The sequence below is a fragment of the Cryptotermes secundus genome, unplaced genomic scaffold, assembly GCF_002891405.2.
Source record: "Cryptotermes secundus unplaced genomic scaffold, Csec_1.0 scaffold463, whole genome shotgun sequence".
Taxonomy (NCBI): Eukaryota; Metazoa; Arthropoda; class Insecta; order Blattodea; family Kalotermitidae; genus Cryptotermes; species Cryptotermes secundus.
Window position 1 is genome coordinate 580,194 of NW_019735561.1, and position 14,930 is coordinate 595,123.

At 41.8% G+C, this 14,930-nt stretch overlaps 1 protein-coding gene across 1 annotated transcript; it reads left to right on the forward strand.

Annotated features, from left to right (window-relative positions):
• Positions 1–4,352: 4,352 nt before the first annotated feature.
• LOC111869556 (protein crooked neck) lies at positions 4,353–6,386 on the forward strand. Its single transcript, XM_023861178.1, has one exon. The coding sequence runs from the start codon at positions 4,353–4,355 to the stop codon at positions 6,384–6,386; it is 2,034 nt and encodes a 677-aa protein (XP_023716946.1).
• Positions 6,387–14,930: the final 8,544 nt, after the last annotated feature.

Genomic DNA, 14,930 nt, shown 5'->3' on the forward strand with positions numbered 1-14,930 from the left:
ACTCCAATCCATACCATCCCATCCTATCTCTCTAAGGTCCATTTTAATATTGTCCACCCACCTACGCCTTGGTCTTCCCAGTGGTCTCTTTCCTTCTGGCTTACCCACCAACATCCCTTATGCATTCCTCTTCTCCCCCATTCGTTCTACATGCCCTTCCCACCTCATCCTCCTTGGCTTTCCAACTTCTCGTTTTCTCTTGTAAGGCTCTGCAACCCATGGTCACTTCGGTAAGGGTCCATCCGACCTCCGAATAAAACTAGTCGTCACACTTGTTCTCGGACCTCACTGTCACTGTAATGGCTAAGAATGAAAGGCAAAAATGTGCTTAAGTAATTAAGCACTGCGTCATGAAGGCGTATGGAATTAATTAGATAGTAAGTCCCATTGAAGGCCGCGCCATAGCTCAAGCGGTTAGTCGCTGGCTTCCCACCGCGGCTGCCCGGGTTCGATCCTGGGTCTGGTCAAGTGGGATTTGTGGTGAACAAAGTGGCGCTGGGGCAGGTTTTCTCTGAGTACTTCGGTTTCCCCTGCCAATCTTCATTTCCACCAATTGCTCCACAATCACCCTCACCTATCATCTTGGGCTGATACAATAGGCCAGAAGTGGCCGCAGTACAAGGGACTTAGTTCCACCCCACTAGCAATGAAAAAAGAGCCCCATTAAGACCCACAATATTTATTTTAATTTTTTTTAGATTTGTTGCATGTTTAAACAGACGGTACATATAGCAAGGCCTATATATATATATATATATATATATATATATATATATATATATATATATGTGTGTGTGTGTGTGTGTGTGTATATGATAAATGGGAATATACAAGCAGTAGCGAACAGCCGAAAAGGGGTATCTTGTAGTTTATGTTTGAGTGGGGATTAAGACATCCTCACCATAAGAAAACTGCATATTGCGAAGTGCTATACAAGGCCTTGGACTTTAATTTTTGTTGATGGACTTGGGATTGGAAAGGTGAATGCCAGGAGTCTATGGCTTAGATTCATTGAAAACAATAACAGAGTTAACAAACTGTAAGTCAGATTTAGTGTGACTACAGGAGGTTACATGTGACAAGGGTGGCGTAAACTGACAGATGTCTGTATGTCTTTCTGAGGAAATATATCTGATAGTTATCACTAAGGGACAGGCTGTTTCATACAAAAGGGAATTTTATCAGCAGTTAAGAGGGCAGAGTTTTTTAGTTGTAGGATACGTATATACTTAGATGTCGCTTATGTGATATTAGTATTCCGAATGCTCTCCATCCACTGAGGATAAAAGTGATGAGACAAGGGACATGCTTTATGAAGAACAATTAAGCTTATTTAATCAATTCTAAAAGTGTCACATGCATATTTTAGAAGAGTTCAATTAAGAAATAGGAAGAGGAGATATTTTCAAATCGACATTTGTGAACGGGAGTTTAAGGATACAAGTAATGCTAGTAGAGTTATGGTAGTAAACTTTACCATGCTCAAAAATGTAATTGTCAAGAGGACAACGTTCACACCTCTCAGCATTCGAAAATTCTCTCAGACTTCTGCTGATGGTACAGAAATGAGTGCCAGGAACATTCTTGGAATATTCTAGGAGGTAAAGGGCAGCCGGCGCGTAAGGCTGACAATCTTACCGCCATCTATGTGCCGATTGTCTAAAAAAATGTGGGAACCTCAACATCTCACAACCCTATGGACCTCCACGGCCTGTAACAGGGATACATATACTTTCTTACTTTTATGAGAATGGTGGTCTGCTTTCAGATTCCTATAATGCTTTTAACACGTGAAATAGCTCCCTCTGTCGATCATTGAATGTACACCGTTTATCAGTCTTATGGAGACTAAAATACATACAAATGAGCCATTGTTTCAGAAGCATATTTCCTTTGAGATGCTGAAAAATTGCAGAAGTATGCATCTCTACGTACTGGTCGTATTCCGACAGAAATGATCAAAACATGTTATGTACATACTTATGATAATTGTGACAAAACTGATTGTAGTTATTATCGAGGCATATCACTGTTATCAGCCCCGTACAAAATTTTATACGGCACTCTTCACTCAAGGTTAACTCCATGAGTGGACAAAATTACTGGCAGTCATCGGTGTATGTATTTCAACATAGGTTATCTACTGGCCAAATATCCTGCATTTGTCAGATACCGAAAAAAAAAATTGGAATATGATACTTACATCAGTTATACATATATAGACATCAGGGGAACGTATGATTCATTTTGAAGTATTGTAATGTATTCTCATTTAACTAGGAATAAACATAAAAACAGTTAATGCGTTTAGACAGAAATTATAGCGATGTCCACGTAAATAAATATTTGTCAGATGAGTTTTCCATTCATGATGGTCTGAAAGAAGGAGATGCCTTACGAAAATTACTTTCCCGGTATCCCCCCCCCCCGACATTTGACATATTTCATTATCTTTCAAAGTCGTAGTAAAGCAGAGGGGCACGTGGGAAAAGATTTACTTACAGATCTTTAGTTCCAGTTCTTACTAGGTTAGTGAACTGGGTAGAACTTCGGGATCAGATTTAAGGGAAAGCCACCGAGATGGTCACGACGGGGCGTCCACAAAGAAAATAGAATCTACAGGTGTTACTGAAGCGTTTGTTTCTCTGCAATCTCGAAACATCACTTTGTATTCCTGTTCTTATATAAGACGTAAGAAAAAAGAAAAAGAATTGACTTAACCAAAGTTTGTTTTATTGAGAGGGGCCTTCACGACTGTAAATCCCGCCCCACATAGAAGTAGGATCTATAACAGGTGAAGCAAACAGTGGCCGGTGAATAGGAAGAGGAACCTGAAAATTTTGCCTAACCTGCGACGTTTTTCTGGTCTTAAAAGAATACGATACAACTTTTCTGTCTTGTTTGTAATAGGAGAATCTATTGTAATAGTAAAATCTAGGTTTTGATAGAAATGCGCGTTCATTGTTTTGGAAAAACTATTTCCTTCTGCAATTTACGGTACCTATTGCTGGGCACGTGGTAGTCAGCACAGGTTGGTGGGGGCACCAATCATTTCGAGATATCGCATGAAATAACAACACTGGTCTACAAGGGTATGGTATTATTGAGGCAGATATGTCTTGTTATATATTTTGATATGCTGATTCCAAATCTCTGATCAGAAATTTTGCATCGCGTCATATTTTTGGGTACTCAATTTTTAACAAAAACACCATTTTTTCTTTCTTTTTTTTCCCCTCTCTTCCCAGTTTTTTATAATTTTCTGTCAATCGTAATATGAGAGTATAGTTTATCAAAGAAAAGAAGTCTTACTTCGTTCAAATAACCTTTATTTGTGTAACAATGATAAGTATGTACGTTCTTCTGTCTCGCATTACAAATACCAAAACAGTAACCGGACGGCTTAAGGTAACGGTAATACTCTTAACTCGTATTCAGGGGGTATTCGGTTCGAATCTCGAACAGGATACTGTTGCCCTGACTGATGTTGTGGATGGCTCTCCTCAGTCGCAGCGGGCTTGCCGATATAGTACTTCTATTATGTAGGACAGCGCAATTTTGGCTTGTGATAACCCTGATGATCAGTCTTCTTACAAAGCATCCTAAGTGACATACGTCTTTCTTACACTGCATGCACGAACCGAATTGGTTCCAGATTTTAACAGAAAGTTTTTAAACAATACTTTGTAAGTAGACTAGTTATAATAATTTATAAATATTGTGACATATTGCGCAACGAAGGACCCCTACCTCCCCAGCGGCACGTGGCGGTAACGTAGCGCTCCCTCCCCCCACCCCCTTTGCGGTGACGTAACGCGCAACGCGCGGTGACGTAAGACGGCGCGAGGTACAGTGTTGCTAGGCTATACGCCACGTCACAGTAGTGACGTGGCGGGCGACCCTAGCAACAGCGAACGGAATAAAAGCCGGCTGAGCAGCAAGCGAGAGTCAGTGTGTTATCAACGAGTTCTCAGTTCCCAAGTTACGAGCTACAGACGCGTGTGCGAGAATCAGTGATAGTTCGTGATAACCAGTTATATTTGGAGTGTGTAATTCAGCGAGACTTGTATAGCTCCCGCGCTATTAGTACGCGAAGACTTTGGTTGTAGGGTTTGTAAAGTGTGGAAACCCGCAACTGTGTTATAATTAATTGTAGCCGTTATTTGTAGGTTGTTGAATAAACCAATTAACAATCTCTACGGCGTATTCAGTAACGCAACACGTTACATTGGTGTCAGAAGTGCTACGTGAAGAGCGTCAACAGCGTCTGGAAGACGTGTTTCGTATGAAAAGTTACTTGAGTTTTTGGATTTAAATAATTGTGGTCGTTTAATTTTTATTTCACTTCCAGAATGGAGACGAAACATCAGAAAATGCCCAAAGTGGTAAAGGTAAAAAACAAAGCTCCAGCAGAAGTCCAGATCACTGCTGAACAACTTCTGAGAGAAGCCAAAGAACGAGATCTTGAAATCTTGCCACCTCCTCCAAAACAAAAAATCTCTGATCCAGATGAACTTGCTGATTACCAGCATAGGAAAAGAAAAGCCTTTGAGGACAGCCTCAGGAAAAATCGTACAGTTATTAGCAACTGGATTAAATATGCACAATGGGAGGAAAGTCAAAAGGAAGTCCAAAGGGCACGGTCCATTTATGAGAGAGCTTTGGATGTTGATCATCGCAACATCATATTATGGCTGAGATACGCTGAAATGGAGATGAGGAACCGACAAGTTAACCACGCTCGTAATCTATGGGATCGAGCTGTAACTGTTCTTCCACGAGCCAATCAGTTCTGGTACAAATATACGTACATGGAAGAAATGCTTGGGAATGTGGCAGGTGCACGTCAGGTGTTTGATCGATGGATGGAGTGGGAACCTGATGAACAGGCCTGGCTAACATACATCAAATTTGAACTACGCTACAAAGAGACTGACAGAGCAAGAAGAATTTATGAGAAGTTTGTGTCTGTTCATCCAGATATTCGAAATTGGATCAAATTTGCAAGGTTTGAAGAACAGCATGGATTCATCTCAGGTACACGGGGTGTGTTTGAACGAGCAGTCGAGTTCTTTGGAGATGAGTTAATGGATGAGAAGCTGTTTCTCGCATTTGCAAAGTTTGAAGAAGGTCAAAGAGAGCATGATCGTGCAAGGGTAATCTACAAGTATGCATTACAGCATATTCCAAAGAATCGGACACAGGAATTGTACAAAGCCTACACAATCCATGAAAAGAAATACGGTGATCGAACAGGGATAGAAGATGTTATAGTTAGCAAAAGGAAATTTCAGTATGAAGAGGAGGTCAAAGCAAACCCAAATAATTATGATGCTTGGTTTGACTATCTTCGTCTGGTGGAAAGTGAGGGTGATCTGGAAGTAATCCGTGAGACGTATGAAAGAGCTATTGCTAACGTTCCTCCCACCAAAGAGAAATCATTCTGGCGCCGCTACATCTACCTTTGGATCAATTATGCTCTCTTTGAAGAGTTGGAGGCAGAGGATGTGAAGAGAACTCGGCAGGTGTACAAATATTGCCTTGAATTACTTCCACACAAGCACTTTACCTTCTCGAAGATCTGGCTGCTCTATGCCCACTTTGAGATCAGGAACAAGAACCTGACTGCAGCAAGGAAGAGCCTGGGTATGGCTCTTGGGATGTGCCCGAAAGACAAGCTGTTTAGAGGTTACATAGAGCTAGAAATTAAACTTCGAGAATTTGATCGGTGTCGCATCCTGTATCAGAAGTTTCTAGAATTTGGGCCAGAAAACTGTGTCACATGGATGAGGTTTGCTGAATTGGAGATGTCGCTGGGAGACGCAGATCGAGCAAGAGCCATTTATGAACTTGCAGTTAACCAGCCTCGCTTGGACATGCCTGAGTTACTGTGGAAAGCATATATTGACTTTGAAGTAGGGTTGAGTGGAACTGATAAAGCCAGAGCGCTGTATGAAAGATTGCTGGAAAGAACATTGCATGTTAAGGTCTGGATGAGCTATGCACAGTTTGAAATGTCTGCTTCAGAGGAAGGAAATGTTCTTGCAAGACAAGTGTATGAACGAGCAAATCAGTCTTTGCGTGGAGCTGGTGAGAAAGAAGAACGTATTTTACTCTTGGAGGCATGGAGAGATTTTGAGACCCAAAATGGAGACAAGGAATCTCTAGAGAATGTGCTGCAGAAGATGCCTCGAAGAGTCAAGAAAAGACAGAGAGTTCAGGCAGATGATGGGACTGAAGAAGGCTGGGAAGAGATCTTTGATTACATATTTCCAGAGGATGAGGCTACTAAGCAAAACCTCAAAGTTTTGGAGATGGCTAAAGCATGGAAGAAACAGAAGGCGAAGGCCGAGGAAGAAGGTGAAGAAAGGAAGGCGGAGAAGTAATAAAGGAAGGCGGAGAAGGAAGAAATGCTGAAAGAGATTAGGGCAAACCAAGTAAAAGCAGATGCCGACCGAGTGCGGATGGAAAACAGAATGGACGCCAACATGAGATCCTACCAAGAAATGGAGGCCAATAGGAGGAAAGACAAAGAGGATTTCCTGGCGAAATTAGAATCCAATCAAGAAAAAGCAAATATCATGCTGGCAAAATTATACGCCGATAGGAACACTGATAAAGACGATATGCTGAAAGAGATGAAGGCCATGCAAGAAAATAGGAAGACAGACAAAGAGGATTTAATGACCAAATTAGACGCCAACCAAGAAAAGGCGGCGGCCGACAAGGAAGAATTGAAGGCCGCAATGCAATCTATTCGAACAGAATTGGATGACCAAATCCAACATAGAGTCGAAAACATTTTGGCGATCGTTGAACACGACAAACAGACTCTCCGGTCAGCAATACCTGAGCAGATTGAAGTGTCCCTCTGCGCGCGGACAGATAAACTCCAGGAAAACCTGACGAAGAACTACAACGAAACCTGCGCAGCAATTGACGAAACCAAACGCGAGTTCCAGGCCCGGTTGGACATAGTGCAAATGAAGGCCGAGCGGGGAAATACATCAACGATCGTCGCCAGCACAGCTCATCCACCGACATTCAACAGGAATTCAACGTTAAAAAATTCATGCACATCGTAGTAATTGTTACAGGATAATATTTTATATCTATGACATTGTAATAATTTCTGTAAGTACTGATAATGACCAATGACATTGTAATAGTAGTTTCCGTATGGTTGATAATGTCCTCTTGAAGATGGTCACTCCGACCGAAACATGTAAAGGATGAAAGATTAAAAAACACATTTATCGATCGCACTGGACGGCGTTAATAATCTTTTGTACTATTGCTAGTGTGTTGGACCAGGATGAATCAAATCAAATTGCAAATTTTTGCTAATTTACTATCTGTATTCAAATAATTTGAAGATTATTTTAATGTTAAATATATTCTTAATGAGAACATTTCATTTATCCGTGTTTTGAATTGGTCTATTTCTCAGAAAGTTTATCACAACTAAATCACTATCCCTGCATACATTTTGCCTCCATCTATTATGAGGTTGATGTTTTCACCAGCACTGGTTCAGCAAATGCACTCACTGAACCATGTCTCTGATAGATACAGTTGCCTAATATCGATAGATATGATAGACAGATAGATTTAGATTTCAAAATTGTGCACAGTAATAATTCTGCTTTACTATGGATGTGAGGGTTGGACGCTAAACAAGAAAGAGGGATCAGTCATCAATTCTTCCGAGAGGAAAATCCTAAGACGAATTTATGGACCAATAAAAGAGAATGGGATATGGAGAATAAGATATAATAAAGAGTTATACAAATTATATAAGGAGCCAGAGATCTCAGTGACGATAAGGCTTAAAAGATTGCAGCGGGCTGGGCATGTACAGAGAATGGATAAGGAGCGTATCCCAAAGAAAATATTATATAGTACAATAGGCGGTAGGAGACATGCTGGGAAACCAAGAACTAGATGGATTGATGCGGTGGAAGAAGATGCGAAGAAGTTAATGGGTGTAGGGAACTGGAAGAGAGCAGCGCAGGATAGAGAGGAATGGAGGAGCTTGATAAGGGAGGCCAAGGCCCGACATCGGGCTGTTGCGCCATAGAAGAAGAAGAAGAAAATGTTTTCAGGTTTGTATCCAGTCGACATTATCACGAATTATTGAATTTAGCTTGGTATTGAATTACAAATGTCAAGGCTGTGGTAGGCAAGTTGCAGCTATTCCAAAATGTCTCCTGCTTTACTGTTTCAGGAATGTTATGTATTTCTATTGTAATGTGTTTTTCTTGTTGTATTGGTGGTGGGATATAGGAGTAGCTGCATCTTTTCCAACAGGGACCACGTGAGTCCTGATGTAGTAATTTTTTTTGTAAAGTGTTCAATTTATCACTGTTATTTTGGCAAACATTTGTTATAGTTGATTTTACAAACTTGTTGTAAGCCAAATACAATATAAAGAACCTGCAGCTGTTATCCATTTTCAGAATTTAACCTCATAGCACTTTTGATTATGAGGTCATTGTACATGGGTGTGAGAGAAGGTACCAGAATGGTTAGAGTAGCTGTTAGTTTTGTACAAATTTCGCTTGGAACACAGACACATCCATCTTGAGACCAGAACTTGTCTGGTTGCATCGCAAGAAAGTTATTTCTATAACCTCTGTGGTTGATGCAGAATTCTTAAATAACTCACTTATTCTACTCGCTATCCATTTCTTGTCTCTGTGTCTCCACCCTGTTTTCACTCTCTCTACATCCATAACAGTGTTTGTTGCATGACGACAACCAAAGTGAAGCAAAATTAAAATACATGGAGATCGTGTACGAGTATTTTAGTCGATTTCCTGAAGGATGTCGGATGGAGGATGGAGGAGGAACGTTACCTAACGGCGTCCATTGCTGCTGAATAATGTACATCAGGGTTTCCCAGTTTAATTTGGCCGTGAAACCCATACACAGTTCTGAAAAAATTTAAGGGATCCCCTGATAAAATTCACATATGTGAAGCTAAAAAACTAACTGCAAATAAGAAGAAATATTCATAGGGATATTATAATATAATTTAACTACACACTTTTCAGGAAGAAAATCACATTTTACTTATACGAAAAATTATGCTTAGAGACTAATTTGCCACATATTTGCAATTTTTTAACATGAAGAGCTGTTTTCAGTTTTTTCTCTTCACAAAATATTGTTATGGCCGGCTTGATATTGGAAAGCTAAATTCTCAAATATGGCGTCGCATGTAGTCTGTTGTTGCATTTTATAATTTATTTGTTCTAATGGAGTTTTTCCTGCGGAACCCGTATTTTCACTTCGCTGAACCCTGAGCTTCCGCGGAACACAGGTGTAGATACATATATCACTACCTACATGCATAGCCTGGGTTTCCCCGCCTTCTTTAGTGTGGATGCTTTACATTCGCGCGGCAATGAATCGCGGGAGCTTTCACTTGCTTTCAGACTTGTAGCTCTTTAAGTACAAACGAAATATCGAGTTCGTGCAAGTTACAGAAAATTATTCATGTTTCTACGATTGTTTCATTGCGGATTACTAAAAAGTGAATATTTCTGAAAAGCATGGAGCAGAGTTGCTTGTTTGTTATTAACATAAAAGAAGCACACCACAGGCATTTAACCTCAACATTTCAGGCAGGATGCACACCAAAGCAAGTAGCAACAGGCGATGAGCAGCCAGCCACACGCGATATCGCATCGCTTGTGTATTCACAACAAGGAAATGAAAATTCTGATAGCTCGTGAAACCTGTGGTCATTGCTTACGGCACTTTGCGGCAAAAGCGAATTCGTAAAAATATAGGTTTAATCGCCTGTTCGTGCTTTCCTTTTACAATGGAAATTAAAATTAACTTACCAACATGCTTTTCAGAAACACTCCCTTATAAGTTTTCCTGAATGGAACACTAGCAGGGTCATTAGTACTTTGCTAAAGTTTGCACGAACCCCGTGTATAGCCATGACAGCTGACTTTAAGCCCACACAATTAACGAGGTAGCCATAATACAAGGCGCGGGTTCTTTTTCAAATATTCCTTATTACAAAAAAAGTGGTTGCCTTATTTTCGGGTCCTAAGAATAAAGGAACCCATCTTAGGCGAGTCTCTTCTCACCACGGAATGGCGCGTCCTCAGATTGTGGATGGAGGGGACGCCCTCCAAGTATGGAGGGTAGCTGCAAATATATTGAATGAGCAGTCGTGGACAGCCGAAAATAGGTGGTCCTCCAGCTTGGAAGGTTGGGCATGGGGCTAACAACTCTTCACCGTAAAAAAAAAGCTTATTACGAAATTTTGCAAGACGAATATAAAAACTATAATTTTGGCTGTGGTTATGTATGGGTCTGAAACCTGATTTTAGGGGAGGAACGTAGACTGGGGGTATTTGAGGACAGGGTGTTGAGGAGAATATTTGGACCGAAGAGAGATGAAGTGACAGAAGGTTGGAGGAAACTGCTTAATGAGGAGCTTCATAACTTGTACTCTTCTCCAAGTACAATTAGAATGATCAATTCAAGGAAGATGAGATAGGCAGGGCATGTAGCACGAAAGGGGGCGAGGAGGAACGCATGTAGGATATTGGTGGGAAAGCCGGAAGGACGGAAACCAATGGGAAGACCAAGATGTCGGTGCGTAGACAACATTAAAATGGATCTTAGAGAGACAGGATGGAATGGTATGGATTGGATTGATCTGACTCATGATAGGGACCAGTGGAGGGCTCTTGTGAACACGATAATGAACCATCAGGTTCCATAAAATGCTGGTAAATTCTTGAGTAGCTGCACAATTGGCAGCTTCTCAAGAAGGGTTCAGCTCCATGAGTGATGATGATGATGATTATGATGATGATGAATAAACAGGAAGATGGTTATGACGAATTCTAATTGCGTCGGTCGCTTTATATTCGAGCCTATACGGTATCTACTCCTGTGCAGGCCGCCGTACACATGGTTACGCAAGACGCGAACGGAACGCTAGCCACATTAAGTAAGAGGTAGCATTAATCACTAGACGACGAATAAATTGCTTATGTTATGATACACGACGTCTACCGCTTCTGGCTGCTAGTAATTGCGATAACGCGGGGGTTCCAGTCTCTTTGGTGAACTGCTGCTCCTCGCCAGCTCAGTCATTCTTGTTATGGGCACCGCGGTACCCATATCCATATTTTTCTATCTCCGATCGTTCCAGTGTGAACAACAGTCATTTAAACACACTATTTCTAATTGTTGCTTTAATGTGCATACCGTCTAAATCCGTTGAATAGTTCTGGAGATGACACGTACAGAACAGACTGACATAACCTCACTATAATGCGTTCTTGTTAGTTCCTTTGTGCACGAATGTATTAAAACCTTGCCCTGGAACGTGACGCTGCACTCCGCACTGCAAAGTACCATGTCGCCATGTGAACAAGCGCCATGACTGTCAGCCACGACATGCTCGTACATGCATCAAGGTCATTGCTACGGACTTCTCGTAGCTCCAACGCCTTGTGAATGAAAACACGAAATCCTCAGATTTCGGTATTATTTCAGAGCTTGAACATTAATGGTTGCTTTATAATTATAATAGTACTAATTGCATCTTAACGAGGCTCACTAGGTCAGTGTATCCCAAATTAACTTGGCAACGGAACCCTTTCACACACAGCATTTTTTATTTTTTATTTTTTTCCTTGGCACTACAGCCCCATTGGGCCTAGGCCTACCTCCATGAACTTCTCCGTTCACTTCGGTTTTTCTAGATCTTACACATTCGGTAGGACTCCTTGGGCGGGTGATCAGCTCGTCGCAAGGCCTCTACCTGTACACAAACACAGAAAAATGCACATACACACAAACTAAACATCCATGCCCTGAGTGGGATTCGAACCCACGATCCCGGTTTCCAAGCGAGCGAAGACAGTACATGCCTTAGACCGCTCGGCTACCGTGACGGGCCAGCATTTTTATAGAGCTCCTAATAAAGTTCTTATATGTTGTGGCGTATAGATCCGCTGCTTCGTAAAACCCTCGAAACAATCAATGAGACAACAGTCATTGCTATGCAACGGCGCATAAACACGCCTGTACAACAATAGAGTTAATTTAGGAAACGGTGTTGTGCAACCCGTTGCTAGGTAGCTGAACAGTTGGACTACAACAATGGAAACGGGTGTTTTCTATGGGGCCCGTGCCGAGGAGTTATCTTGGAGAAAACAGTGGGCCACAGATAAAATAAAAATTCGGTGGTGCAAAAGAGAGTTCGATATATTAGAAGACGAAAAGTAGCCCCTCTACCAAACACTAATCCTTACGCCTCTCCCCTGTTCGGTAGCGAGATATGGATACTGCGGAAAGAATTACTTACTCATGGAGCTCAGCCCTCCTTGAGGAGCCGCCAATTCTGCAGCTACTCAAGAACTTCCCAGCATTTTATGGAACCCGAAGGTTCATTACCGTGTTCACAAGAGCCCTCCACTGGTCCCTATCCTGATCCAGATCAATCCAATCCATCTCATCGTATCTCTCTAAGATCCAGTTTAATATTGCCCACCCACCTACGTCTTGGTCTTTCCAGAGGTCTCTTTCCTTCTGGCTTTTCCACCAATATCCTATATGAATTCCTCTTCTCCACCATTCGTGCTATATGCCCTGCCCACCTCATCCTCCTTGATTTGATCATTCTAATTATACTCAGAGAAGAGTACAAGTTATGAAGCTCCTCATTATGCAGTTTTCTCCAACCTCCTGTTACTTCATCTCTCTTCGATCCAAGTATTCTCCTCAACACCCCGTTCTCAAACACCTTCCGTGTCCGAATATGTAAGGTCCAAAATTAATTGGCGGATGTGATTTTGTTATTGGGAGGTGATACAACTAGAACTGTCAGGCGAACTTAGTTTTGGTGCTTAGGCCACGCCCGAACACAGTCCGTTACGTATATTTCGCCACGGAACGTCTTAGTTCCGCGGAACACAGTTCGTGAATCAGTGTCGTGTAGCATATGAAATTACTCACTCAGACGTGACCGGATTTCGATCTCGTGCTTTGTGACCAGGATAATACGAAAGAACTGTAGCTGTATGGTGTGGTTCGATTTACTTTTGAGAGGAGCCTAATGTAAGGTTATAGATGAAGCTCCTACTGAGGGCCAAGGTTGTAATAACGTGCTATCATGTTAGGCCTATAGCACGTTTCAGGATCGATAGTACATGAGTGTGCGGCAATGCTGGAACCATGACTGGCAGCGAAAATCATTACCGTCGCCATCTTTGATTAGGTTCTAAACCTATTCTTGTTCCATAACTTCTCCTGACCGTCTGTTCCTTGGCAGGCCAGTTGACTTCTTCTTCTAACATGACATTCACTTGTTTTCCGTCTGTTTAGATTCTTTGCAGCTCACGGGCATAATACTTTTTGTGGTATTACCAGCAGAACCCAGGCCGGGGGGGGGACAAACTGTTATACTACTGCGTCTTATTGTCCTCTAGAGAGAATCTGCCTTCTCTCTTTAGCTTTCGTGCTTCCTGTAGCTACCTGTTACAAAGAAGAAAATCTTCGTGCAGTCTTCTGAATCATTGAAGGTAATGACCCTACATCCCCAGCGTGTTAAGATGGTAATCCTCGGAAGCACTCTATAAGAAACATCCCCCAGTCCCGCTTTTTCCGCAGCAAATCCGTCAAGGAATGTCCTGGAATAGAACTCAGACCGCAAGGGCGTGATGCTCGTGGAAGGATTCGAGTCTGCGATTCTTGGCACTCTCTTCTTCAACGAATGGGCCGACACCTTGAGACATCTGCCAAGTAATGTACCACTCGGCGTCTAGTCACATTAGCGTTGATTTATGTTAATCTGCACGACGTGAGTGGCAAGCTCCTGGAATGCATTAATTAGCATTCTGTCCGACCTTCCGGAAAACGAATTTTCTTACTGTTTAGAACTACTGAAATAACATTCTCCTTAACGTTTGAAGTGCTAATAACTATATTTCGTGCGAAAACAGTCACTAAAGACCCACCTCAGTTTCCGTGAAGAATGGTTTAGTAATCATTTATTTTTCTTCGTCTTGCCAATGGACTTTTTCCGAGAGGTTTTCGCACAAAATGCATTCCTTGGATTTCCAGTCCTAGCTGCGTATACATTAATAGATGAACGAAAAATAAACGACGTAGTAATTAAATACACGTTCGAATATTCACCGTTTATATAGAATGCTATGTTTGGGGATATGATTCCGTGGAGTTCCAACGGACTACACGGCGTTATATCCCACAACACAGAACTCTTCATAACGGCCGCTGTGAGGACCTCAAAACATACACCGTTTATGAACTTTCAATTAACAACAAAATTAGGATTCTTTAGGAGAAGAACACTTTGTGTTGAAATAATTTTTGTTTCTGTAATGAAGAAGTTCCTTCGTAATGATATTTTTGTTGTGCGAGTGTGCTCATTGCCGATCACAGTGGCCGTGCGGTGTAAAGCATGAACCGTTTTCGCCCACTCAAACACTGGGGTCGTTGGTTCGAATCCTGCTCGGTCTGTGTGCATTTATTCTATGTTTGTGTTGTTCTGTGTGTAGGTAGCGGCCTTGCGTCTAGCTGATCCCCGTCCACGGAGTCCTACCGGCTTTCTATAGGATTAATAAAAAAAGCAGCCAAGGTTCAAAGGGCCGTAAAACCAGAGAGAGAGAGAGAGAGCTATTTGTGGGTGTGTAGTAGTGAATGGGACTGGAGCATTTCGAGTGATCAATTAATAAAGCCTAGAATCCTACTATATGAAGCAGAGAGAGAGAGAGAGAGAAGTACCAGGAATTTTCTTAGCGCCGACAGTATTCGTCTGCGAAGATCTTGTTTTCCGTGAAATTCATCGTCACGTGTAAAGTGCGGGATTTCAAGCCAGGCAGGGAAAGCGCATGCGCGAGGTCGTATATATACTGTGGCTGCCGGAA

Bases quoted from the DNA above. Each gene is read 5' to 3' on its own strand.
- LOC111869556 (XM_023861178.1), top strand. From the start codon at position 4,353: ATGGAGACGAAACATCAGAAAATGCCCAAAGTGGTAAAGGTAAAAAAC.